Below are 26,917 nucleotides of genomic sequence, written 5' to 3'. Positions count from 1 at the left end.
AAACTTGAACTGAGAGCTCTTAAAACGGTCAAGTGATTTGGCTCAGCTAAATACCTACCACTGCTGAGGGTATGTTCTCCATTTTAAATGGGGTGCAAACACCAGGCTTCCTTCCACTGGCATGCCATTTTCATATGGTGGTGGAGGGTTTTGGAAGCTCTGTAAAGTACTCCAGATGTGAGAGGTCTCCAGAATTGAAATGCTGCTGTACAATTTGGAACATAATGAATGTCAAGTGAAAAGTGATTTTTAACCATTTGCCTTTCATGGGCTATAGGTGCCATTGGCTGGGCCAGCATATTTTACCTTTGCAGACGATACAAAGATCAGTGGAGTTGTGGGTAGTGTAGAAGTTTGTCAAAGGATACAGTGGGATATAGGTCACTTGCAGATATGGGTGGAGAAATAGCAGATGGAGTTTAATCTGGGTAAGTGTGAAGTGCTGTACTTTACGAGATCAAACGTTAAGGACAAGTGTACAGTTACTGGCAGGAGCCTGAACAACATTAACATTCAGAACGATCTTGGGGTTCAACTCCATAGTTCCCTGAAAGTGGCCATGCAAGTAGAAAGGGTGGTAAAGAAGGTGTAGAGCATGCTTGCCTTTATTGGTCAGGGTATAGTGTACCAGTGTCAGGATGTCATGTTGCGACTTTGTAAGACTTTGGTTAGGCCACCCTTAAGAGTACTGTATTCAGTTCTGGTCGCTACACTTTCGGAGGAGTACGGAGGCATTACAGAGGGTGCAGAAGAGGTTCAGCAGGATGCTGCCAGGATTACAGGGTATGAGCTATAATGAGAGGCTAGAAAAACTTGAGTTGATTTCTCTGGAGCGGCAGAGGCTGGCTGAAGACTTGATAGAAGTCCATAAAATTGGGATGCATAGATAGGGTTAATGGTCAGCATCTTTTCCCCAGAGTTGCAATGCCCAATACTAGGGATTATGCATTTAAGGTGAGAGGGGGAAAGTTCAAAGGAACTGTAAGAAGCAACTGTTATAAAGAGTAAAATGAGTCTGGAATGCACTATGAAGGGTGATGGTGAGTTGTTTAAGAGACCTTTAGATAAGCACATGAATATGCAAGGAATGGTGGGATGTGGACCAATGGAAAGCAGAAGGAATTAATTTAATTTGGCTTCACGTTTAGCACAAAGTCATGGGTTGCTGTATTGTTTTATGTTCAATTTGTTGAGCTAAAGTCCTGCTCCCTGTTTGATATTGTGGTGCACCTTGTTTTTATGTTAAGCTGGCTGAGTAGGTCCATGGACTGGGACTTTATCCATGTAAGATGACTCTCTGCAGTCCTTTGAGGATGATTGACATTATCTTCAGGAAGATTTCTGACGCTGTTGTGGTACCGAAGGATAATCTGTTGAATCAAACCCTTCCACAAGGTTAATGATTTTGAATGTCTTAGACCCTTCATCAAGGAGGAGTTGCCAAAACAAAACATTGTTTGCAGCTAGCTTTGTAAGATGGAGCTCTTTCCTGATTTTACTATGCTCTCATCAACAGACAACACAGGGTGAACTGTGCATTCAACTGCTTTGTTCAGTCAGAGCCATAGAGATGTACAGCACAGAAACAGAGCCTTCGGTCCAACCCATCCATGCTGACCAGATATCCCAACCCAATCTAGTCCCACCTGCCAGCACCCGGCTCATACCCCTCCAAACCCTTCCTATTCATATACCTATCCAAGTACCTCTTAAATGTTGCAAATGTACCAGCCTCCACCACTTCCTCTGGCAGCTCATTCCATACACCTACCACCCTCTGCATGAAAACGTTGTCCCTTTAGGTCTCTTTTATAACTTTCCCCTCTCACCCTAAACCTATGCCCTCTAGCTCTGCCCCCCCCCACCCCAGGGAAAAGACTTTTATCTACTTATCCTATCCATGCCCCTCATAATTTTATAAACCTCTATAAGGTCACCCCTCAGCCTCCGATGCTCCAGGGAAAACAGCCCCAACCTGTTCAGCCTCTCCCTATAGCTCAAATCCTCCAACCCAGGCATCGTCCTTGTAAATCCTTTCTGAACCCTTTCAAGTTTCACAACATTTTTCCAATAGGAAGGTTACCAGAATTACACGCAATATTCCAACAGTGGCCTAACCAATGTCCTATACAGGCACAACATGACCTCCCAACTCCTGTACTCAATACTCTGACAAATACAAGAAAGCATACCAAATGCCGCCTTCACTATCCTATCTACCTGTGACTCCAGTTTCAAGGAGCTATGAGCCTGCTCTCCAAGGTCTCTTTGTTCAGCAACACTCCCTAGGACCTTACCTAGGCCCTAGGTGTGTAAGTTCTGCTAAGATTTGCTTTCCCAAAATGCAGCACCTCACATGTATCTAAATTAAATGCCCATTGGTCCATCTGATCAAGATGCCATTATAATCTGAGGTAACCTTCTTCACTGTCCACTACATCTCCAATTTTGGTGTCATCTGCAAACTTACTAACTGTACCTCTTATGCTCGTACCCAAATCATTTATGTAAATGACAAAAAGTAGTGGACCCAGCACCGATCCTTGTGGCACTCCATAGTTCACAGGCCTCCAGTCTGAAAAACAACCCTCCACCACCACCCTCTCTCTTCTACCTTTGAGCCAGATCTGTATCCAAATGGCTAGTTCTCCTTGTATTCCATGAGATCTAATCTTGCTAACCAGAGTCCCATTGGGAACCTTGTCGAATGCCTTACTGAAGTCCATGTAGATCACCTCTACTGCTCTGTCCTCATCAATCCTCTTGTGTAAGAACTTTGCAGATAATAGATCATTGATTTTGGTAATGGGCCAGCTGAGCACCAGATTCTCATTTGTGTCCCAACTGAATTCAACCCTCCTTCCACATAGAGTCAATTTCCTTCTGTACCTGTGGCAGGTGTAAGCTTTCTGGGTGTAAGCTGATGCAATGATTTCATTTCAGGTTGTAGAATAATTTTCAAGCAGTCTAGAGTCTTCCTATTACTCTGAATGGCTGTGGAATCTCGGCTCTGATGTTTTTAGACTAAACTTGTTGGCTTTATATTTGCTGTGCTCCCCAAATGAGATGCAAGGTAGTACGGGCTCTCCTGCTTAAGAGTGAACTACTCTGGTCAGGATCACGTGCAAAGCTTCAGTGATTTGTCCCTCTCTGTATTGAAATGTGGTATTCAGTTGGCCCATGACCTGGAGTCTTTAACTCCAAGACTGTTGCCCAATTGTTCAAGATGACATTTCTTCAACCACAGTTCAGTGTGAGAACGAATGGAAACATTATACTTGTGTCTAACTAAAAGCATGTCTTGTTTCCCTCAATAGGATATCAGCACTCCAGTAGCTTCCTCTTAGTTCCTGGATCACTCCAATATCTCTGGTACCTTCTATATCCTGGATCTTGCCACCTTTCAAAGCTTTTATTTTTTGCTTACTTTGGAGAAGCTTCTTTCTATGACACACAGCCTGTAAGCGACCCTTCATCCTGCGAAAAAATGGCATCTCTCCCTTTGGCCATAAAGTTTTACTGCCATACTGTTAATGCTTAGCTGGGGTGGTTGATGTATGCTCTTTTAGATTCCTTTTTCTTTTTTGTATGTGGCAACCTCTCTGCTTTTAAATCCAACATGCTCCTGTGAATTGCTAACATTTGGGATATGGGTATCCTTGAAACTGACTTTGCTACCTGACCTCAGCTTGTTTACTCAGTTGAATTGTACTTGACTTGAAGAGGTTCCTCAACTGCAAGTGATCAGACTGTCTAAGTCTGGACAACAATTCAATCCCTGTTGATTTGATTGTCCACAAAAATCAGCAGCGATGTATCCACCTATTCAGGTTGGGGTTGGTGGATGTAGGCTTGCTACCGAAATCAGCCTTACCTTGTAAACACACTGGTTAAAAACTGGAAAGCCTCAGAATGGGTTAGGGAACCCAGGAGTAGGGTCTGAACTGACTTGGTGAAAATCTAGCTCATAATGTTGTTATTACATAACTCCTGATGTACACACATTTTGCTGTAGATGTACTATTTGTAGTAATTCTATTATCCTTACTGTCACAAAGATAGTCCTTTTTTTAATCTAAAATCTGTACCTTTTCTCAAGCTTACTGCGCCCTTGGTTTTTCCAGAGGGCTAATAAACCGTTCACCGTTCCAATGTGTCTAGTTTGGTACTGAGATTAAAGGGTACTGAGGGACCTTTTGTTTATGTGTAAACAGATGAGACTTCAGGCCAAAGTGGTCATGTTTTAGAAGTGACCTGTATAATGAAAGGGGAGTGGTCAGCTCTCTAGCTGAGCAGTTTAGTTCAGTCCAGAACTGTTTTATGAGTTCAACAGTGATCTGTGTGAAATCTCTCTTTCTGCCCATCTAACTTCAACCTGTAAACATCTGACCATTTTTTGTCCTGTGTTTTAAAGGGGGTTTGCTTATTAGGACTGTTGTGCGTATTCTGAACAGCGTACTTAAGTCTCGTTTGGATAGACTGAGTTCTGAAGGGGTTCTTTATTCTATTCTTCGTGTTTCATCGTGTAATTTTGTGAATAAATGTTTTGTCTGTTTTAAATCCAGTCAACCTTACTAACTTAATCCGGGTAATTTTCACTGCACACTTACCGAAATAAATTGCAAAGTTATGGTCTGAGCTGCCTGCTTAAGAATGTTTTAAGTGGTCTGGCCTAGTCCATAATATTACATCTTATAAATATGAACATGTGGTGGTGCAGCCTGGGTTGGAGCAGGAGAATTTTTCACTCCTTTATTTCAAAAATTGTGATTCCTCTCATGATTGTCGAGTTCAAAGGGATAGTCAGATTTGTTCACCAAGCTGGTGATACTGTGGAGTTGTAATAGAATTCCTGTTGAATCTTCTGGAGTGAGAGAGTAACGTTGTACTTTTAGGAGATCATTGAGTCGCAGGCCAGTTAATCAATGCAGCAAAAAATTCAGGATGTATTTGATTATAGAATATTAAGAATTGTGCTATGAATACTGTAAAGGTTTATGTATCATACAATTTTTCCAAAAAAAATTTTCAGGAACGCTCTGTTTTAAATTTTAAAACTTACAAGGCTTACTGGAACACCCAATAATAAAATTTCTGATTATGATTAGGATTAGATCAAAAATAAACTTTTAGTTAAACTTTAGACTTGCCCTCCTGGCTATTTGGTGATTTGTTCCAGGATTGTAAAAATGGTTCAGGTTGTGGAAAATAAATTAAGATACTGTTTGTTGGAGTTTATATTATACCCTCGGGAATATGTTTCTTGAAGTGTTCAGAAAGTTTTTATTGTCACAAAAATTGGAAGTAAATTAGGACTCGATAGTAATCCAATTCAAACTCAATGCTATTAAACAAAATTAATAAGCTACAAATCAATTAGATGAATAGTCAGAGCAAAGTTGCCTTTTAAAGGTGACATATTTTAAGATAATTGTTAATTCATTGAGGAAAATGGAGAAGTGCACACACTTAGAGATGTACAGGCTAGGTGGATTAGCCATGGGGGATGCAGGGTTACAGGGTAGGGGTAGTGGGGTGGATCTGGATGGGATGCTTTTTGGTGGTTGGTGTGGACTTGATGGGCCGAATGGCCAGTTCCACGCTGTAGGGATTGTATGATTCTATTAGTTTTGTTAGTTAATTTCTAACCCTCGTCCACCTTCTAACTGAAGGCTGTGATTATATGTCGGTTAATGTAACAGGATTAGAAATCAATAAGCCTGGAGAAATACTCCAGATCCTTAAATGAATAATCCAAACAATGTAATCTCAAATCCTATTATGGCAGTTTGAGAATTAAAATTCCATTTTTAAAAATCTATAAACAAAATGTTGTTACTGGTAAATGTGTCCATGAAACTTTTAGGATTGTCTGAAGTGCTGCTCAGGATGTCTTCCAGAGAAGAAAATCTATTATTTATATCTAGACTAACAACCATGTACCTTCAGTTTTTAGATTAGAGTGGTGCTGGAAAAGCACAGCAAGTCAGGCAGCATCCAAGCAGCAGGGAAATCAACATTTCGGGCAAAAGCCTTCATCAGGACTACAATGTACCTTCAGTTGCACATTTAATCTTAACTGCTTTCAAACGTGATTGAAAATGCCACGTACATTTATTGGACTGCCACATGTAATGATTCAAGAAGGATCCCACCCAGTTGTCAGGGTGACTAAGCCTTTCTGCAACTTGTGCACCAAAAGCATAGATTTTCAATCTTCCAGCAATTCCTCTCCCCCACCCCCCAGCCCGGCTCCCTCTCACTCCCCGGGTTTTCTTTTTGAACTCATTTATTTGTGCAGCTTACATTCTGACTTCTACTTGAGCTAGTCTAGTGGGGCCCAATTCATACTGACTTCAATATAATTTTTGTTTTTGCAGGCAAGTAGTCCAACAGGTACAGCTCCCAGGAGCCAGTCACGTACATCTGTTAGCCTGTCTACTCAGGATATTTGCAGGTATGAGTGTTTCGGCAGTTTGTTAGTGATTATTGATGGTTAGGTATCACTTTGAATTACATCTATCTCTTTGTGTCTGTTTATCTCTAGTCTGAGTCTCAGCTTGTCTTCATTATATTTCAGTTGATTTTTTTTCTGTTTCATCAGTATTTGATGACTGTTTATATTATTACTAATTCATTTTGTTTTCACTTCTTTTGCCATGTCTGTCATGTTCTCCCTTCATCTTCTCTACTTTCCACTTTCCCAACTTTGCATGCTGTGCTTAGATCTACTGCCCGTTGTGAAGATGGTGACACATATTCAGCTCCTGTCACGATGCTCAGCAATCACAGCAGGGATTCTGGTAAGAAACATGTAAAGAGAAGAATCAAAAAGCAAAGAAAACTCTGTGAAAGATGCGAGCATTTGCATGTGCATGCCAAACCTCCCGAAAAGCAGTCCGGGCCGTCTTATGCAAAAACAAATGGATTCCGTAGGAATGATTCTGATTCGTCATCAGATGAAAATCACTGGGCTCAAGTCAGAAGAAGAAATCTCAATAGAATGAGGGCTTCTAGACAGAGCCGAAGGAAAAGCAACTCTCACAGAGAATTGGAGAAAAATGCAGGTAGGACTCTTCCGGCCCTCCACTCGATGGACTCTGAAAATGAATGGGATAAGATGAAGATTAATCCACTTCCCAATCAAGCAATAATCCGAGAAAGCAAAAGGAGGTCTCACAAGGAGGCATCTTCAATATCTTTTGTTGATGCAAAGAATTGTTCAAAGACATTTGAACAAAGCAAAGGAATATCCATTAAAAAGGATCCTGAAAATTCTTCTTCCTTTGAAGATGAAGATTTTATGAAACATTCCAGTGAGAAAGGTACCAGTAGAGTATTCGAAGGTGGAACAGCTATCAACTCAGAATCTCATGGGAGTGCTAGTCCTACCCAACGTCAGACTTTAGATGATTGCCGTGATGATGGGGAAGTCTGCAGGTTGGTCTATAACCACTAATGAAAGCCAATGTTTGCATAACATGCAATGTTAAAAATATGCTCAAACTATATTTTTCATCCACAGATGAATCCGTTTGCTTCATATGGTACATGACTATTGTATTTGTATCCCATTAATTGTAACTATCGAAAAATATCGGGATAGATTCTTAGAATATTTATGGACATTACGAAGTCAAATATATTGATGTCTGCAAACTAAATTATACAAATTAGTTTTACATATTTGGTTCATGTAATTAGTCTCTGTTTAATACAAATCCCTATATACTAATTCTTGATGTGGAAATAATTTCTTATGTAGAGGTCAAATTATCTGAAATAATACAATTTAGATTAGAGAAATATTGATAAATTGAATAGTTACTATCTGAATGGTAACTATATGACTTTGAGATACATAAAAAAGTTGAGGGGGAAACATCTGTCAAAAACACACGCATGTAGATTTTTTTTCAATACTCAAGTAGTTGCATGGTTTAATATCTCACAGGAAGTGCAAAAGCTTAAGAGCAAATGAATCAAAGGGTTTTTACTTGGGGTGAAGTAGTGATTTTGACTGCTAACATGGATTCAATTGACAGGTGAGTTAGTTATGTGCCATTTCACAAAGATTTACACTTCTACATACCAATGAGAAAAATGCAAAAGTAATTCTTATAGTTCAAGATGTTAGAAGGTTACAATCCAAATCCGATGACACTTCAATGATGTTTATTTCTCTCTGTAGAAAGCAATCTGTGATGTTGCTGATTTTAGTTCGAAAATGTAATTTCCATCCTTGAATGCTGGATTTATGGAAGTATCCTCCAAAATAAATATCTGATTTTTCTTTTTCACTTTTTTTTCATGCGATTATTTACCCCCTCCACTTTGTTTTTTTTCCTCCTGAAATAATTTAAGATGTATTTATTTGTAACTTATGACAGGATGCAAGCTGAGCAGCATCCAGGTCAACTCAATGGCTTCACTTGCACTCTGTTACATCAGGGGCACAACATCATTGTGTCATAGGACACCGGGATCTGATGGCTGCCATTAATACCACTATGATTTGGAGATGCCGGATTTGGACTGGGGTGTACGAAGTTAAAAATCACCCAACACCAGGTTATAGTCTGACAGGCTTAATTGGAAGTATTGCTCCTTCATCAAATGGAGGATCCGGAGATGGCTAGGAAGAACTGTTTGTTTAGTGTGTGGATTCTTCTGTAGATGAAGAACAGCAGAGGTCCTTTGCAAGTTTGTGAGAGTGTTGTCCTGAGCTGGGGTAGGGCTGATTGCAGGGAATGTAGGTAGCGACGCATGGCTGCAAGGGTGGAGCGGATGGCTAGGAAGAACTGTTTGTTTAGTGTGTGGATTCTTCTGTAGATGAAGAACAAGTGTGTGAATTCTTCTGTAGATGAAGAACAAATGTGTGGATTCTTCTGCTGTGCTTTAACCAGCAACACATTTTCAGCTTGCTCCTTCATCAGGTGAAGGAGCAGTGCTCTGAAAGCTAATGCTTCCAGTTAAACCTGTTGGACCATAACGTAGTGTTGTGTGACTTTTAAATTAGTACCACCATCTCGCTGATTACTGAAGCCACAACTTCAAGCCCTCTGTAATGGCAATGTTGGAGTTCACTTGCCCCCTCAGACCACTGCCTGCCTAATAAACTGCCCTCGGAAGCTACAAAAGTGCAACTGGAAACCGTTGCTTCAGAGGAGAAAGGAAACACTGACACAGGGGCTACTTCAGTTTTCTGAGCAGTTTGGTAGAGCCCAAGGATCTAAATGTCTCATAATCTGTTCTTCAGCTAACATTTAGAAAAAGCATAAGAATATATTTTAAAGTATGCACTTAAAGGGAAATATATGTGAGGACAGGAGAATGCGACTGTGAAAGAGGCAGATTTACAGATTCGGGAAATCGTGCTGAAGGTGTGTCAGCCCTTGAGCGTGTCTAACCGGTTTGAGATTCCTGCTGTCTGTTTGGTTGAGAGCAGGGATCGTAGGGAAGATGAAGTAGAACTGAGTAGTTGTAATCAGGGCTAGTATAGTCAGGGGGATATATGCTGTTCTATGTGGACGGGATTAAGAGTCCCAAAGGCCATGTTGACTGTCTGCTGCCTAGGTTTGGGCTTTGTCATCTGGGTAGCAGAGAACTTTGGAGTGGGAGCTGAAATAAACCATTGTCATGGCCCATGTAGATACCAATGCTACATGAAAAGGGAAGAGGTTCTGCTGAGGGAATATGAGCAGCTAGAGGCAAAATTAAAAGGCAGAACAAAGATGATAAGCTCTGGATTACAACCTGAGCCATGATCAAATAGCACAAGGTCAACAAGATTAAAGAAATAAACACTTGGCTCAAAGATTTGTGTGGGAGAAATGGGTTTGAATTCATTGGACATTAGTGTCACCTCTGGGGAAGGAGGGGCTGATGGGATAGGCTTATGGTGGGACCAGAGTCCTGGCCAATCACATAACTAGGGCTGTGTATAGGGCTTTACACTAAATACTGGGAGTTGGGGTTCAGTTGCATTGAAAAATAAAGACAAAGCTACAAGAGGGTCTCACCAAAGTTATTAAAATTTCAAAAACAAGTAATGACACGCAGTATGAAAAAAAGCAAGGAGTCTACCTTCAAGCATGGTAAGGGGACAACAATGAACAGGACGAAGTTAATGCAAGACTGAAGATGTCATACTTAAATGCTTGCAGGATATGAAGCAAGGCAACTGAGTTTGTACCACAGATTGAAATTGACAGGTACCATGTTGTGGGTACCACAAGAGACATGGCTGCAAGTGGATCAGTGTTGGGAACTAAATATCTAGGGATACATGTCCAATCCAAGGCCAGGCAGGTGGGCAGAGGCAGTAGTTTGTCTTGTTGGTAAGAAATGAAATTAAATGAATAGCAACGAGTGATATGGAGTCGGAAGGTGTAGAATCGGTGTGGGGTAGAGTTGAGGAACTGCAAAGGACAAAAGACCCTGATAGGAATTATGTACAGGCCTCTTAACAGTAGTGATGTGGGGAAGAAAATAATTCAGGAGGTAGAAAAGGTTAGTATGGAAGGAACTTTTTTTAGTAACCTTGGGGGATTTCGATATGCAGGTGGACTTGGGAATTCGGATCCGTTCTCAAGAAAAGGAATTCATGGAAATATCTACGAGATGGTTTTGCTTGGAGCAGCTTAAGGCAAAGTACAGGCATTGGTAGTGATCTTTCAGGAATCACTAGAGTCAGGGAGTGTCCCAGAGAACTGGAAAATGGCTAATGTAACATCCCTATTTAAAAAAGGGAGGTAGAAGACTGGAAACTAAAAGCCAGTTAGTTTGACCTTGGTCATTGGGAAGATTTTTGAATCCATTAGAGTACTTGGGAGTGCGTGGCAAAATAGGGCTTAGTCAGCACAGCGAGGTTATACCTGAAAAATCTGTCAGAATTCTTTGAGATAACAAGCAAGTTAGATAAAGGAGAGCCAGTGGGCATGGTCCGTTTGGATTTCCAGAAAGGCTTTGACAAAATGCTGCATGCACAGGAGGCTGCTAAATAAGATAAGAACCCATGGTGTTGGGGCAAGGTACTGGCATGGACAGAGGATTGGTTGACTGGCTGAGGCAGAGAATAGAGATAGAGAGGTCTTTTTTCGGCTGGAAGCTATTGACTAGTGGAGTTCCCCACAGATCTGTATTGGGACCACAACTATTCGCTTTATATGTTAACAATCTGGACCAAGGAACTGAGAGCATTATTACTACAGAGTTTGCAGATGACACAAAGAAGATTTTGGGCAGGCAAGGAGAGTGGGTAAAGAGGTGGTAGATCATAGGATCCCTACAGTGTGGAAGCAGACCATCCAGACAATCCTCCCACTGAACATCCCACCCAGACCAAACCTCTCCTACTCTATCCCTGTAACACTGCATCCCACGGCTAATCCACCTAACCTACACATGTCTGGGCACTATGGGCAATTTAGCATTGCCAATCCACCTAACCTGCACATCGTTGGACTGTGGGAGGAAACCAGAGCACCGGAAAAAACCCACACAGACTCAGGGAGAATGTGCAAACTTCACACAGACAGTCACCTGAGGCTGGAATCGAACTTAAGTCCCTAGCGCTAACCACTAAGCCACTGTGCGGTCCTGATGGAATACAAGGTGTATTCCAAGTGAAAAATCACACATCAGGTTATAGTCCAGCAGGTTTGTTTGGAATTACTAGCTTTCAGAGCGCTGCTCCTTCATCAGGTAGCTGGGGAGCAGGATCATAAGACACAGAATTTACAGCAAAACATCACAGTGTCATGCAGTTAAAATAATATATTCAACAAATCTAGATTGCTGTTAAGTTTTTCATCTTTTAAAATGGTTTGAAGGTTTTGGTTCATTAAAACGTAAATTAACCCAAAACCTGCAGCCCATTCTTAAAGATGAAAGACTTAACAGCAATCTAGATTTGTTCAATATATCATTTCAGTTGCATGACACTATGATGTTTTGCTATAACTTCTGTGTCTTATGACCCTGCTGCACAGCTCCCTGATGCTCTGAAAGCTAGTCCTTCCAAATAAACCTATTGGACTTTAACCTGGAGTATGATTTTTAACTTTGTCCACCCCAGTCCAACACTGGCACCTCCACATCAGCGTGCATTTAAGACAGACGGAGGTTTTTGATTGGTTGGGGAATTAGCGGTTACGGGGGGGGAAGACAGGCGAATGGAGTTGAGAGACCTATCATGATCGAGTGGCAATGGGCCGAGTGTCCTGATTCTGCTCCTTTATCTTATGGGCATTGTTTTCCTCCTCGTGCTTGGGGTTCGACCCCTTGCTGAGGAAGTTGTGACTTATCACCAGTGGGTTCAATATCGGGCCTTCTTTCTCCCATTGTCAGTTGGAGCCTTACTTCTTAGCAGCTGGTTGAACAAATGTTCTTGATGTAGCATAAGAGGTAGAGTTAGTAAGTTTGCTGATGACACCAAAATTGGAGGTGTAGTGGACCTTCGATGCAAAAAGTCTTGTCAGCATTTTAAAAAAATCTTTACACTGTCATTTTCTCAGCCATCTCTTAAGTGCCAGGGATTTGCCTTGCTCAGTCATTTAAATATATGAAGAAAAACGAGGATCCCATGAGTGACCCCTGGGAACACACCAAAAATATTCCTCCAGTCTGAAAAATATCCATTGACCATTACTGTCTGGTTCCTATTCATCAGCCAATTGCGGACCCATGTTCTACTGACACTTTTATTCCAATATATAATTTGCCCCACAAGGCTGTCATGTGATAGTTTATCAAGCACCTTCTGAAGTCCGTGTGCACCACATCAACAGAATTACCCTCATCAAACCTTTCTGTTACCTCTTCAAAAAAACTCCAAGTTAGGCAAACACAATATCCCATTTTGAAAACCATACTGACCTCTCTTAATCCACATACCTTTTTCCGTCTAACTGTTGAATCTATCCTGAATAATTGTACCAAGCAGCTTCCACGCTTTTGAAGTTAAACTGATTGGCCTGTAATTGTTGGGTTTATCCTTACAGCCTTTCTTGAACAAGACCATAATGTTTACAATTTTTCAGTTGTCTTGTACACCCCTGGGTCCAGGGAAGACTGACAGACTGTGATCAGTGCCTCTGCAGTCACAACGTTATTAGATGTATGACTCATCCACTCATTGAGATCTACGGTAATGAACACAACCCTTTGGCCAATCGAGTCTGTGCCCGTTAAAAATGAACACCTTACTATTCTAATTCCATTCTACAGCACTTGGTGCCTAACCTTGGATGCCTTGGCACCTCAGATGCACATATAAATACTTCTGAAAAGTTGTGTGGGTTTCTGCTTCTGGTACTTTTGCAGGCAATGAGTTCCAGATTCCTGCCACCATCTGGGTGAGAGAATCTTTCCTCGTATCCCCTCTAAACTTTCTGCACCTGCCCTTAAATCTATGCCCCTGATCATTGATCTGTCCACCAAAGGGAAATGTTATTTCCTGTCTACCCGATTTATGCCCCTCATAATTTTATACATCTCAAACATATCTTCCCTCAGTCTCCGCTGCTCCAGCAAAAACAATCTCTATCTATCCAATCTCTTCTCATAACTAAAACTCTCCAGCCCAGGCAACATCCTGGTAAATCTCCTTTGCACCTTCTCCAATGCAATCCCATCCCTCCTATAATGTGGATTCCAGAACCCCACACAGTACTCTAGCTGTGTCTTAACCATCATTTTATGCAGTTTCAGCATAACCTCCCTGTTCTTAAACTCTGAACATCCGCTAATAATGTCAAGTATTTCACTTGTGCCCGCCAAGGTCCCTCTAATCCTCTGTGCTTCCCAGGATCCTTCCATTCATCGTGTATTCCCTTGCCTTCCTTATCCTGCCCAAGTGCATCACCTCATAACTATCTGGGTTAAACTCCATTTGCAACAGATCAGCCCATCTACATCTTCCTGCAATCTTCATGCTATCCTCATCTACATTTACAAGCCCTCTGATGTTCCTATCATCTGTGAACTTACTGATCAATCCCAGTGCCTTGTGACCTTTTGTGACAACTGTCTTCCTTCTTATCAATTTTGAACCCTTCTAGTCACAGCGTTCCCATCTCTGTCACTATGGCCTGGGTAGGATCTCCCTCTTTCGATAAAGACCGACGCAAAGTATTAATTTAACACATTAGTCATGCCTCTTTCCTCCGGTTATAAAACCATCTTTGGTCAATGACCGACCCTACTCTTCCTGTTACCACTCTATTACTAGTGATATGCTTCTCAAAAACTTGGGGACACCCTTTTATGTTGGCTGCCAATCCTTTCCCCATCATTCCCCTTTGTTTCTCATACTTGTTTCTACACTTCCCATCTGAACATTCTCACTTTTATTTTCTGCCTGGTCTGTAGCCTTGCTGTTGCAGCATTTCAGATATAAATCCAGGTTCCTTTTACACATTGAAGATCTCTACCTCCATTACCAAACTGAACCTTTCTGCTTTATATTAACTTATATCTCTTGATTTATTCGTTCTACCCTTCCCACTCAAGGGACTATACTTTGATTCTACCCAAACTGTCTCCGCTTTGATAGTAGCTGAAAATGTGTTGCTGGAAAAGCGCAGCAGGTCAGGCAGCATCCAAGGAGCAGGAGATTCGACGTTTCGGGCATGAGCCCTTCAGGAATTCCTGAAGAAGGGCTCATGCTTGAAACGTCGAATCTCCTGCTCCTTGGATGCTGCCTGACCTGCTGCGCTTTTCCAGCAACACATTTTCAGCTCTGATCTCCAGCATCTGCAGTCCTCACTTTGATAGTAGCCCATTATTCAGTCACTGTTTCTTTTGTGCCAACCTCATATTGCAGTCAATCGTACTCAGCTCTGCTCTTGCCCTCTTGAAATACATTCTCTGACAATTGATGCTTTCCTACTCTGCATTATTATGTATCATTCTCCCCAATATTCTAAACTTTACAGTTCAATGATCATAGTTTCATTAATGTTTCACTACTGACACTTGTTACTCTTGGCCTAACTCATTTCTAAGTGGCAGATCTTACATTTCATCCTTTTCTTATACTGGAAACATGCTGCTGTAGGAATCTCTCCTCTACAAAACTGGGGCAGCACAGTGGTTAGCACTGCAGCCTCTCAGCGTCAGGGTCCCAGGTTCAATTCTGTGTGGAGTTTGCTCATTCTCCCCATGTCTGCGTGGGTTTCCTCCGGGTGGTCCGGTTTCTTCCCACAGGACCCAACCAGGACAACCTGTACAAAACTTCCGCCTGGGAACCCTCCAACCACAAGGGATGAACTCAGATTTCTCCAGTTTCCTCATTTCCCCTCCCCCCACCTTGTCTCAGTCGGTTCCCTCAACTCAGCACCGCCCTCCTAACCTGCAATCTTCTTCCTGACCTCTCCACCCCCCACCCCCACTCCAGCCTATCACCCTTACCTTGACCTCCTTCCACCTATCACATCTCCATCGCCCCTCCCCCAAGTCCCTCCTCCCTACCTTTTATCTTAGCCTGCTGGACACACTTTCCTCATTCCTGATGAAGGGCTCTAGCCCGAAACGTTGACTCTCCTGCTCCTTGGATGCTGCCTGACCTGCTGCGCTTTTCCAGCAACACATTTTTCAGCTCTGATACTCCAGCATCTGCAGACCTCACTTTCTCCTCCCACAGTCCAAAGATGTGCGGGTCAGATGAATTGGCCATGCTAAACTGCCCATAGTGTTAGGTGCTAGTCAAAGGGAAATGGGTCTGGTGGATTACTCTTTGGAGGGTCGGTGTGGACTGGTTGGGCTGAAGGGCCTGTTTCCACACTGTAGGAAATCTAATCTTACACAGAAGGAGGCTATTCTGCAGTGTGTGTCTGTACTGGCTGATCAAGAACTAGCCTTTCATTCCTCTCCCACCTTCCAGCCCCTGGTCTGTAGCCTTGCTGTTGCAGCATTTCAGACATAAATCCAGGTTCCTTTTAAACATTGAAGATCTCTACCTCCATCACCAAACTGAACATTCAATTCCAGACATCCTCCATCCTCTGGGTGAAAAGAGTTTTGCTCATGTCCACTTACCAATCACCTTAACTCTATGCACTCTGACAGTTGATCTCTCCATGAGGGAAACAGGGCTTTCCCTGTCTACACTATCTCCCCACCTTATAACTATGTACACTTCAATTAACCCACCCCCAGCCTCTGTTCTAAGGAAAACAATCTGAGTTCTATCCAATCTTTCCTTATTGTTGCATTTCTCAAATTCTTGATATATTTTTTCTCAATCTCATTTGCACTTACCCCACAGCAATTACGCCCTTTCTGTAATGTGATGACCAGGACTGTCAAACCAGTGTTTTATACAGTCCCAGCATTGCATCCCTGCTTACTATACCTTATCCAATAAACAAAAGCTTTCTATGGGCTATCTTCACCACCTTATCTATTATGTTGCACATTCAGGGATGTGCAGACATGCATTCCAAAGACTCCCACTTCCTCTTTATACCAAATGTGAAGCATTTTGTACTGTACAAGAAGGAAATTATAGATTGGGAAATGGGATTTTGATTGGTAGAGATATTAGCATGGACAATGCATGAGTTAGATGATGACTGACAGTTCACTATCAAGCTTGTTTCAATTTCAACCAGGCCAGTTGACTCTGGTCACAGTTTTGCCATGATTAATGAACTAGAGAATGGTTATCTCTATCTTGTTTAGTTGAAACAGGTGCAACTAGTGTACATTTTCTTTCTGTCTGCTAACAACAGGACACTATGTATTAATATGTCTAGCTCCTCGTATCCATATGTACACCACACTGCAAAACTGATAGCAAACTTAAATTGGTGTTCAATATAATTCTTCGAATACGCAGACTAATTTCTTGTTGAATTTTCATAAATGCAAAAATTTTGCTCTTGCAAGGCTGACTGGGAAATCTTAGACTAATAACCAAGTTCCTTCAAAGCTATTTTGTAGTATTTCTATAAATCCTGCTAGCAATCTTTTGTTTAGATTTTAGTTCTGTTTCAGTATTTTCACTTGTTATTATGACCTACCTTGATGCTGTACCTTCCTAATTGAACGTTATGCAAAAAGATCTCCTTCATAATGTTAAGTCATTTTGAAGGCATTTTAGGTAATGTTTTTTCTGTGCATAGTTTGAGTGAGGACCAGATGGAGTTATGGAATCAGTTCTAATGATTTCACTGGATAATCACAATTCTGTGGATCAAGACAATGTTGCATACTTGCTGCAACAAACATTACACAATTACAGGTACAATTTTAATTGTGGTCTTTACCCATTTGAAAGAAAATAGTCCAATGGGTAAACACCTACGACCAAGGGGCACAATTGGGCCAAGATTTTAAATGTTTCTGACAATATCTGAAAGGGTGATTGAGTCATAAACTCTTGAAACATGTAAGCAGTATTTGGATATTTAATTGTGTTGACAGCCTCAGGTTTATGGGTAAAAGCTGGAAAATGGGTTTAGCGAAGTCAGATCTGTATTGACCAGCATGGACATGATGGGTCAAATGGCCTCCTTTTGCACATCTTGAGTCTAAGATGCCTGTTTGTTCTAGAAGGAAATGGGTGATCAATGCGTATTATTGTTTGCCTCTCATCTCACCCTGATATTACTGCCAATAAAGAGTGACAGTGTGTTATCCAATTCTGACAAAAATAACACTAGGCAGATTAAAGTAGTAGCTGAAGGACTCCTATTGGGCAATTTGGATAAAAGACAACCATTGAGCCAAATATAATTAAACTATAATATTCACTTTGATTGGAAACTACTCACTGTTCACAATGAATGATATAACTTGGGCTGGCCTAGTTACTGGTGATCAATGTCAGACCACAAGGTTCCCTCATACTTTTGTGGCCTTTCTTTCTCTTCTCAGGATCTGCCACTGTGAAGGCGACGATGATAGTCCACTCATCACACCTTGCCGTTGCACAGGAACATTACGCTTTGTACACCAGGCCTGCCTCCACCAGTGGATCAAGAGCTCTGACACACGCTGCTGCGAACTCTGTAAATATGACTTCATAATGGAGACAAAACTCAAACCACTACGGAAGGTACAGCCTCCAGAAATTAACCACCCGGTTTTATTTGTAAAACTGAAGAGTTTGCCAAAAGGTTTGCATCTTAAAAATGGAAATGCATTCTGATATTATTGCCGTTTTTATACGAATAACAAAGCCAATTCACAGAATGCAACATGAAATGTGTTTGAAGTTCCCATCTGCATTTTACCAACAGCTTTAATCGATCGATATAATCTTAAGCACCTGTTATGAGCAAGTTCAGTTTAGTTCTGCTGAAATTGGGGTGACTATTAATTGCGGTTTCATAGGTTTTTTTTAATCAGTCGAGGTTGCTTCTCCCCTTCCCCTATCGGTTTACCATTTTTATAAATTCTTTCACAGGACGTGGTGTCATGGCGAAGCCAATGATTGTTGTCCATCCTTTGGGAAGAGGTGGGGAACCACTATGAACATATGAGCATTAAATATAGGAACAGGAGTAGTCCGTTTGACCCCTCAGGACCACTTCAGCATTTAATTAAATTGTGGCTGATCTGACTGTAACCTCGGTTTTGCATTCTTCCCATCCCTAATAGCATCGCACCATTTGCTTGTCAAGAATAGTTTGCCCTTCGCCTTGGAAGTATTCAAATTCTCCGCTTCCACTGTTTTTGTAGAAGGAAGTTCCAAAGACTTGGAGAAAAGCTTCATCCTATCTCTGTCCTAAGTGGTGACTCCTTATTTTTAAAACCGGGATCCCTAATTTGATACTTTCCCCCCAAAGAGAAAACACCAACTCTATATTCACCTGTCAGGCCCCCTCAAGATGTTGTGATACAAACAAGACATCACGTACTGATATAAACTCCAGAGGATACAAGCCCAACTTGTCTCTACTTTTCTTCTAAGAAAACCCTGTCATTTCAGCCACCAGTCTGGCCAACTTTCTCTGAATGCTTCCAGAGCACTTCCACTCTTCCTGAAATAAGGAAACCAATACTGTGCACGGTATTTTTCATTTGGTCTTAACAGTGCTATGTATAACTGAAGACTAACCTCTCTTATTTTGAATTCAGTCCCCTCCGGCAATAAATACGATCATTTTATTAGCTTTTCTACTTAGTTGCTGTATCTGCGTTTCATACCATTTATATATCTAGTCCAGTCCAGTGCAGAACATTGGTGATGGGGGATTCAGTAATGGGAATGCCAGGGACAGATAGGAAATAGGAACAGGAGTAGGCCCTTCAGCCCCTTGAAACTGTTCTGCCATTCAGTGAGGTCATGGCTGATTTGTGGCCTAACTCCTAATTGCCTTTGACCCATATCCCTTAATACCTTTGCTTAGGAACAAATGATCTGTCTCAGATTTAAAGTTAACAATTGTTCTAGCATCAACTCCCATTTGTGGAAGAGAGTTCAAAGTCTTTACCACCCTTTTTGTGTTTCCTAATATCTCTCTTTAATGTTCTGGCCTTAATTATTAGACTATCCCACCTAGTTCTAGAATGTATCCTGTCTTTATCTGTTAGTATCTTGAAAACGTCAATGAGATCACCTCTTAACCTTCTAAATTCTGGAGAAAACAGGGGCAAATTGTATAATGTCTCCTCATAACGTAATTGCTGAAATCCATGTATCATTTTTGTGCACCTCCAATGTTAATATATCCTTCCTAAGGCACAGATCTGCTCAAAATACTCCAAGTGAGATCTAATGAGGATTTTGTCCAGATACAACATGACTTCTGCATCTTTGTACTCCAATTCTCAAGATATAAATTGTTAGACTGTCCAGTTTTATAATGTTGAACATAAGACACTACCCTGACTTCCTTCAACTATGCCATGGTCCACCTTCTTTACAAGAGTTAAGACTCAAGTGGAGAGCTTGCCACCTAATTCACATTGACCTCAATTTTTCTTGGGCTTCTTGATTCCATAAGCAGATAAAAGGTCAAAGGCAATCGTGGTACCTCACTTCTGGAGTTCAGCTCTTCCAGCCCACATTTAACCCAAGGTTACAATGCAGTCAGGAGCTGAGTGACCCTGGTGGAAGTCAAACTGAGGGTCAGAGAGCAGGTTCTCCCTGAATAAGGCCTATTGAATGAATTGTCACTTTGCTAATAAGAATGGACGGGCGGCCATAATTGAGCACATTGTCACGTGGAAGGAACATGAGGACGTTGTCAGGTAGGTACCGATGTTGACGCTGTTCTGGAGCAGCTTGATAAAGGTGCAGCTAGTTACAGAGAGCATGTCAACAGTGCTATTGCTGGAATGTTTTCAAAGTATTTGAGATATCCAATGTCTTCAGCCATTTCCTGATAATACACGGAGTGAAGCAAACTAATTGAAGCTCAGTAAGGCAGGTAACGTCAGGAAGAGGCTGAGATGAATTTCAGGAGAAAGGTGGTTGCAATGCTTTAACTTTATCTTCTGCATTGATCTGTTCGGCTTCCCCATCATTACAAAGAGGGATGTATGTGAGCCTCTTCCTCCTGTTAGTTGTTTAATTGTCCATCACTATTCAAAACTGGATGTGGCAGAGGAACAGAGGTTAGATCTGATCCGTGGGGTGGCACGGTGGCTCACTGGTTAGCACTGCTGCCTCACAGCGTCAGGGACCCGGGTTCAATACCAGCTTCAGGCAACTGTCTGTGTGGAGTTTGCACATTCTCCCCGTGACTGCGTGGGTTTCCTCCGGGTGCTCCGGTTTCCTCCCACAATCCAAAGATGTGCAGGTTAGGTGAATTGGCCTTAGGAAATTGCCTGTAGTGCATTAGTCAGGGCTAAATATGGGGGAATGGGTCTGGGTGGGTTGCTCTTTGGAGGGTCAGTGTGGACTTGTTGGGCCGAAGGGCCTGTTTCCACACTGTAGGTAATCTAGGTAATCTAATCTAATCATTAATTTTGGGATGACTTAGCTGTGTATACCAATTGCTGCTTCAGATATTTGGCATGCAAGTGATGTGGCTTCACTGGGTTAACACCTCATTTTTAGATCTGCTCAGTATTCCCGCCTACGTTCTTCCTTGAAGTGGAGTTGATACCCTAGCTCGATGGTGATGGTAAAGTAGGCATAGATTGGCCAAGAAATTACAGACTATGGTTGACTACAGTTATAGAGTCATAGAGATGTATAGCATGGAAACAGACCCTTCGGCCCAACCCGTCCATGGCCTACAGCACTCTATGGATGCCAATGTTGCTACATCTGGTTGGATGAGAGGGTGAACATTACCAGGATTTAAAATAGAACATCTTTTATTGTCATGTGCACTCAAGTTCAGAAGGGCAAGACTGCAGTGAAATATTTACAATGTAGTTTCTCATGGCGCCATCTTAGATACAAAGTACCTAGGGACAAATCTTAGCTACTTGGAGATAGTGAGGACTGCAGCTGCTGAAGGGTCAGAGTCGATAAAGTGTGGAGCTGGAAAAAGCACAGCAGGTCAAGCAGCGTCAGAGGAGCGGGGAGTCGATGTTTCGGGTCGGAACCTTTCATTGGGAAGGGTAAGGGGGCTGTAAAATAGAGGGGGGGGATGGGCTGGCAGAAAGCTAGGTGGGTGCAGGTGGGAGGTGATTGTGATAGGTTGGTGGAGCGGATAGATGGGAGGGAAAATGGACAGGTAGGCTCAGGTTAAGGGGGCAGGGTGGAGAGGGTGGGCTGGGCCTGGGATGAGGTGGAGAATGGGGAGATTTGGAAGCTGGTCAATTCTATGCTCAGGCCACATCTGCTCCCAGGATGAGCGATTCCATTCCAGGACATCCCATATGGCATCCTACTTCAAGGACCACAATTTCCTCCCCCCGTGCGGAAGTGAGGACTGCAGATGCTGGAGATTAGAGTGGTGCTGGAAAAGCCCAGCAGGTCAGGCAGCATCCGAGGAGCAGGAAAATCAACATTTTGAGCTAAAGCCCTTCATCAGGAAACTCTCCCTGTGATCAGCATGTTCTCCATTTTCCATATCTCTACCCTCAACCAAAACAAGGATCGAGTCCCCCAGTCCTCACATTCCAGCTCACCAATCTCCAAATCCAGTGCATCATCCTCTGACCAATATGATATTTCTCTCTCCACCCCATCCACTTTTCGCCACACAACACGCAACACACAACACACGAATCATTCCAAATCCGGCAGAGATTTGCCTCCAACCTGATGTATTACATCCGTTGTTCCCGATGTGGTCTCCTCTACATCGGAGAGACCGAGTGCGAACTTGGGAACCAGTCCAGGGAAGATCTGTGGTCTGTACACCAATCAACCCCACCTTCCGGTTGTCGGGCATTTCAACTCCCCCAATGACACGTCCGTCCTGAGCAGCCTCCACTGTCAAAATAAGGCCCCACGCAAACTGGAGAAAGAACATCTCATCTTCCACCTTACAACCGTACGGCTTTAACATAGAATTCACCAACTTCCAAATCCCCCACCACCACCCCTCCCTCCTCCACCTCATCCCGGGCCCAGCTCTCCATCTCCACCCCAACCTTAACCTGACCTTACCTGTCCCATCTTAGTGGGCGGCACGGTGGCACAGTGGTTAGCACTGCTGCCTCACAGCGCCTGAGACCCGGGTTCAATTCCTGCCTCAGGCAGCTGTCTGTGTGGAGTTTGCACATTCTCCCCGTGTCTGCGTGGGTTTCCTCCGGGTGCTCTGGTTTCCTCCCTCAGTCCAAAGATGTGCGGGTCAGGTGAATTGGCCATGCTAAATTGCCCATGCTAAATTGCCCGTAGTGTTAGATAAGGGGTCAATGTAGGGGTATGGGTGGGTTGCGCTTCGGCGGGTTGGTGTGGACTTGTTGGGCCGAAGGGCCTGTTTCCACACTGTAAGTAATCTAATCTAATCTTCCTTCCCACCAATCCTCTCCATCCTTCCCACTGACCCATCACTATCACCTCCCACCTGCATCACCATCCCACAAAATTTCCCCCAGCCCCACCCCCTCCCTCTATTTATTTCCCACCCTCCTTACCCCTCCCCATTCCCGCTGAAAGGTTCCGACCCGATATGTTGACTCCCCTGCTAATGCTTGTCATGCTATGCTTTTTCCAGCTTCCCCCCTTGATCGACAAATCTTAGATACAAAAAAGGGGAATTAAAAATAAAATGGTGTTAGAGTATATTTAACAGTGCCAGCTGATTTACTTTGACTGATCTCCTGGCTGGGTTTGCACTTGGTAAGAAGAAGTCTTTCTAATATCATTTCAGTGCCAGTGTAAATATAGGGCAAAAAGTAGTTAGGTAGCTCATAACCAGGTCAGGCAGCATCCAAGGAATAGGAAATTCGACGTTTCGGGCATAAGCCCTTCATCAGGAATGAGGAGAGTGTGCCAAGCAGGCTAAGATAAAAGGTAGGGAGGAGGGACTTGGGGGAGGGGCGATGGAGATGTGATAGGTGGAAGGAGGTCAAGGTGAGGGTGATAGGCCGGAGTGTGGTGGGGGCGGAGAGGTTAGGAAGAAGATTGCAGGTTAGGAGGGCGGTGCTGAGTTGAGGGAACTGACTGAGACAAGGTGGGGGGAGGGGAAATGAGGAAACTGGAGAAATCTGAGTTCATCCCTTGTGGTTGGAGGGTTCCCAGGCGGAAGATGAGACGCTCCTCCTCCAGCCGTCGTGTTGTTATGTTTTGCCGGTGGAGGAGTCCAAGGACCTGCATGTCCTTGGTGGAGTGGGAGGGAGAGTTAAAGTGTTGAGCCACGGGGTGGTTGGGTTGGTTGGTTGGTCCGGGCGTCCCTGAGGTGTTCTCTGAAGCGTTCTGCAAGTAAGCGGCCCATCTCCCCAATGTAGAGGAGGCCACATCGGGTGCAGCGGATGCAATAGATGATGTGTGTGGAGGTACAGGTGAACTTGTGGCGGATATGGAAGGATCCCTTGGGGCCTTGGAGGGAAGTGAGGGAGGAGGTGTGGGTGCAAAACTTGCGCCCACACCTCCTCCCTCACTTCCCTCCAAGGCCCCAAGGGATCCTTCCATATCTGCCACAAGTTCACCTGTACCTCCACACACATCATCTATTGCATCCGCTGCACCCGATGTGGCCTCCTCTACATTGGGGAGACAGGCCGCTTACTTGCGGAAAGCTTCAGAGAACACCTCAGGGACGCCCGGACCAACCAACCCAACCACCCCGTGGCTCAATACTTTAACTCTCCCTCCCACTCCACCGAGGACATGCAGGTCCTTGGACTCCTCCACCGGCAAAACATAACAACATGACGGTTGGAGGAAGAACGTCTCATCTTCCGCCTGGGAACCCTCCAACCACAAGGGATGAACTCAGATTTCTCCAGTTTCCTCATTTCCCCTCCCCCCACCTTGTCTCAGTCGGTTCCCTCAACTCAGCACCGCCCTCCTAACCTGCAATCCTCTTCCTGACCTCTCCGCCCCCACCCCACTCCGGCCTATCACCCTCACCTTGACCTCCTTCCACCTATCACATCTCCATCGCCCCTCCCCCAAGTCCCTCCTCCCTACCTTTTATCTTAACCTGCCTGGCACCCTCTCCTCATTCCTGATGAAGGGCTTATGCCCGAAACGTCGAATTTCCTGTTCCTTGGATGCTGCCTGGCCTGCTGTGCTTTAACCAGCAACACATTTTCAACTGTGAGCTCCAGCATCTGCAGACCTCATTTTTTACCCTAGCTCATAACCATCTCATTTCAACATCATAAGGAGTAACAGAACAGTCTCAGCAGCGTTAATCCAGCTATCAGAAGTCGAAGATTCCTGTGCTTGTCAATATACACCTGCAGCCAAAATCTTTCACCAATTCCCGCCTCAGGCAACTGTCTGTGTGGAGTCTGCACATTCTCCCCGTGTCTGCGTGGGTTTCCTCCGGGTGCTCCGGTTTCCTCCCACAATCCAGAAATGTGCAGTTAGGTTTATTTAGCCATGCTAAATTGCCCATAGTGTTAGGTGAAGGGGAATGGGTCTGGGTGGGTTGCTCTTCGGAGGGTCGGTGTGGACTTGTTGGGCCGAAAGGCCCTGTTTCCACACTGTAGGGAATCTAATCTAATCTACTCCTATCAGATGTGATTTGGAGGTGCCAGTGTTGGATCGGGGTGTACAAAATTTAAAAAAAAAACACACAACACCAGGTTATAGTCCAACAGGTGGTTGTGGAGTACACTTCCAATTAAACCTGTTGCACTATAACCTGGTGTTGCGTGATTTTTAATTTTCTCCCATCAAAAGATTTGAACCAACAATTCCATTGGTCTGCTTCTGTTGATCGGTGATGTAATGCTGCCCTCTTGTGTATTTTGTGTGTAGCTGCAGTCGATCTGAACAGGCAGAAGCATGCAGACATCACTTACTCAGGCGTGATGTGTGTTTTGCCTCCAACTGACTGTTTGTACAATACGGCAATGCTTATCTTTATTTCCTGTAGCTTAAGAACCAGACATAGGTGACATGACATTGAAAAATCCCTTGGACGATATACCATAATACACTGATATAATGAGAATGCTTTTTAAAGGTATCCTGACATACTGGCTGAGAGGGAAAAAAAAATAAGGCACACATTGGGATGGGATACAAAAGATCAGTTACAATAGCACAGATATGTGTTGGTAAACACCAAATGATGTACTTGCACCACTGGAGAGGTTTCCCAGCACCACGGTTGTAGACAGCTTGCCTGCCCATCACATCCAGGCAGGCCGCCAATCTAAGTAATCAGGACCCAAATAATTTGGGTGGTTTCTCAGGGCTGGCTGCTGTCTGTTTGCAGCAACCTCCCAGCCACATGAAAAGGCCACAAACCCACCCTGTATCAGATGAGGGGGGCGCAGAAGCTCATCTCTTTTTCCTCCCTCTGAGATTTTTCCCATCGCCTTCTCTAAGCTGTTCGTCCCCACATATTTCCCTCAGTGGGAATGGCCAGGTTTCAGACACACTTGCTCACTGCTTGGGTCTGCAAAATCTATATCCATCTGCCATCTTTAAAAGATTTGTCAGGCTAATTGCCTCAATGACAGAACATAGTTTCAATCAATTAAAGTGGTAGATATGTCAGGAATTTGGGATCTTTAGGCATATGCAAATATATAAATGTTTTTGTATGTTTGATCTCTTTTACTTTTGGTCTGTAGAAAATACACTTGGTCTTTAAAAGAATGTTATGTGATTTTTTTTTCCAAACATAAACCCAAAACACCGAAGAAAACCATTAAGGCTTTATAAATCATGCTTCATCCTACATGCCCACTTATTGTCTGCAAATTGTAAGCTCAACGTGCTCCAAGTACTGTCCAACTCTCTTTAAAAATATTTATGAAACAAACTCCCACCAATTTTGAGTCAAATGTTTAGATCCTGACCGCAATCTGAATTAAGGTATTCCAGCAAAGCTGAGCACAAGCTGGGAAACAACACCTCATTTTCCGCTTGGGAAACCCTGTAGCCATCTTGAATCAACATAGAGTTCAATAATTTTAGGGCCTGAGCACCTTCTCCCATGTCCTTAGCCCAACCCTCACACACCAGGCCTTGTATTCATGTGGATTGCTTCTTTAAACAGCCCATTGTCAGCCACAAACAGTCCCCAGTAATTCATTCCCGCAGCTGACCCTCACCCACTCCTTTGTCTGTCCAACTCTATTCTCTGGGCTCCATCAATACAGCTTTGTCACTGACCACCAGTCTATCAAAACAACAAACAAACATCCTAAACACTGGCTGTGCTTTCTCTCACTGATGCTACCAGACCTGCTGAGTTTCTGTTTTTGTGAGCAATCTGCCAATCTAGACTCTAATCTAATATGCTTCACCTTGTCTTCAAGCACTTAGCATTGCTGGAAGTCTCATATACCCACATTTCACGGCTTGGTTTCAAGCTTTGGTAACTATGGGTGACACAGTGGCTCAGCAGTTAGCACAGCTGCCTCACAGCTC

At 43.3% G+C, this 26,917-nt stretch overlaps 1 protein-coding gene across 1 annotated transcript in view; it reads left to right on the top strand.

The window, feature by feature from the left end:
* Positions 1 to 26,917, top strand: part of marchf1 (membrane-associated ring finger (C3HC4) 1) — a 176,495-nt gene that overhangs the window by 118,877 nt on the left and 30,701 nt on the right. Inside the window, exons 3-4 of the mRNA XM_060830186.1 lie at positions 6,381 to 6,457; positions 17,884 to 18,064. Coding sequence (XP_060686169.1) covers positions 6,381 to 6,457; positions 17,884 to 18,064 — 258 coding nt within the window. The remainder of the gene's footprint in view (positions 1 to 6,380; positions 6,458 to 17,883; positions 18,065 to 26,917) is intronic.

The sequence above is a fragment of the Hemiscyllium ocellatum genome, chromosome 1 (assembly GCF_020745735.1).
Source record: "Hemiscyllium ocellatum isolate sHemOce1 chromosome 1, sHemOce1.pat.X.cur, whole genome shotgun sequence".
Classification (NCBI taxonomy): Eukaryota; Metazoa; Chordata; class Chondrichthyes; order Orectolobiformes; family Hemiscylliidae; genus Hemiscyllium; species Hemiscyllium ocellatum.
The sequence above is the reverse complement of the archived record's forward strand: the minus strand, read 5'-3'. Positions and strand labels throughout refer to the sequence as shown.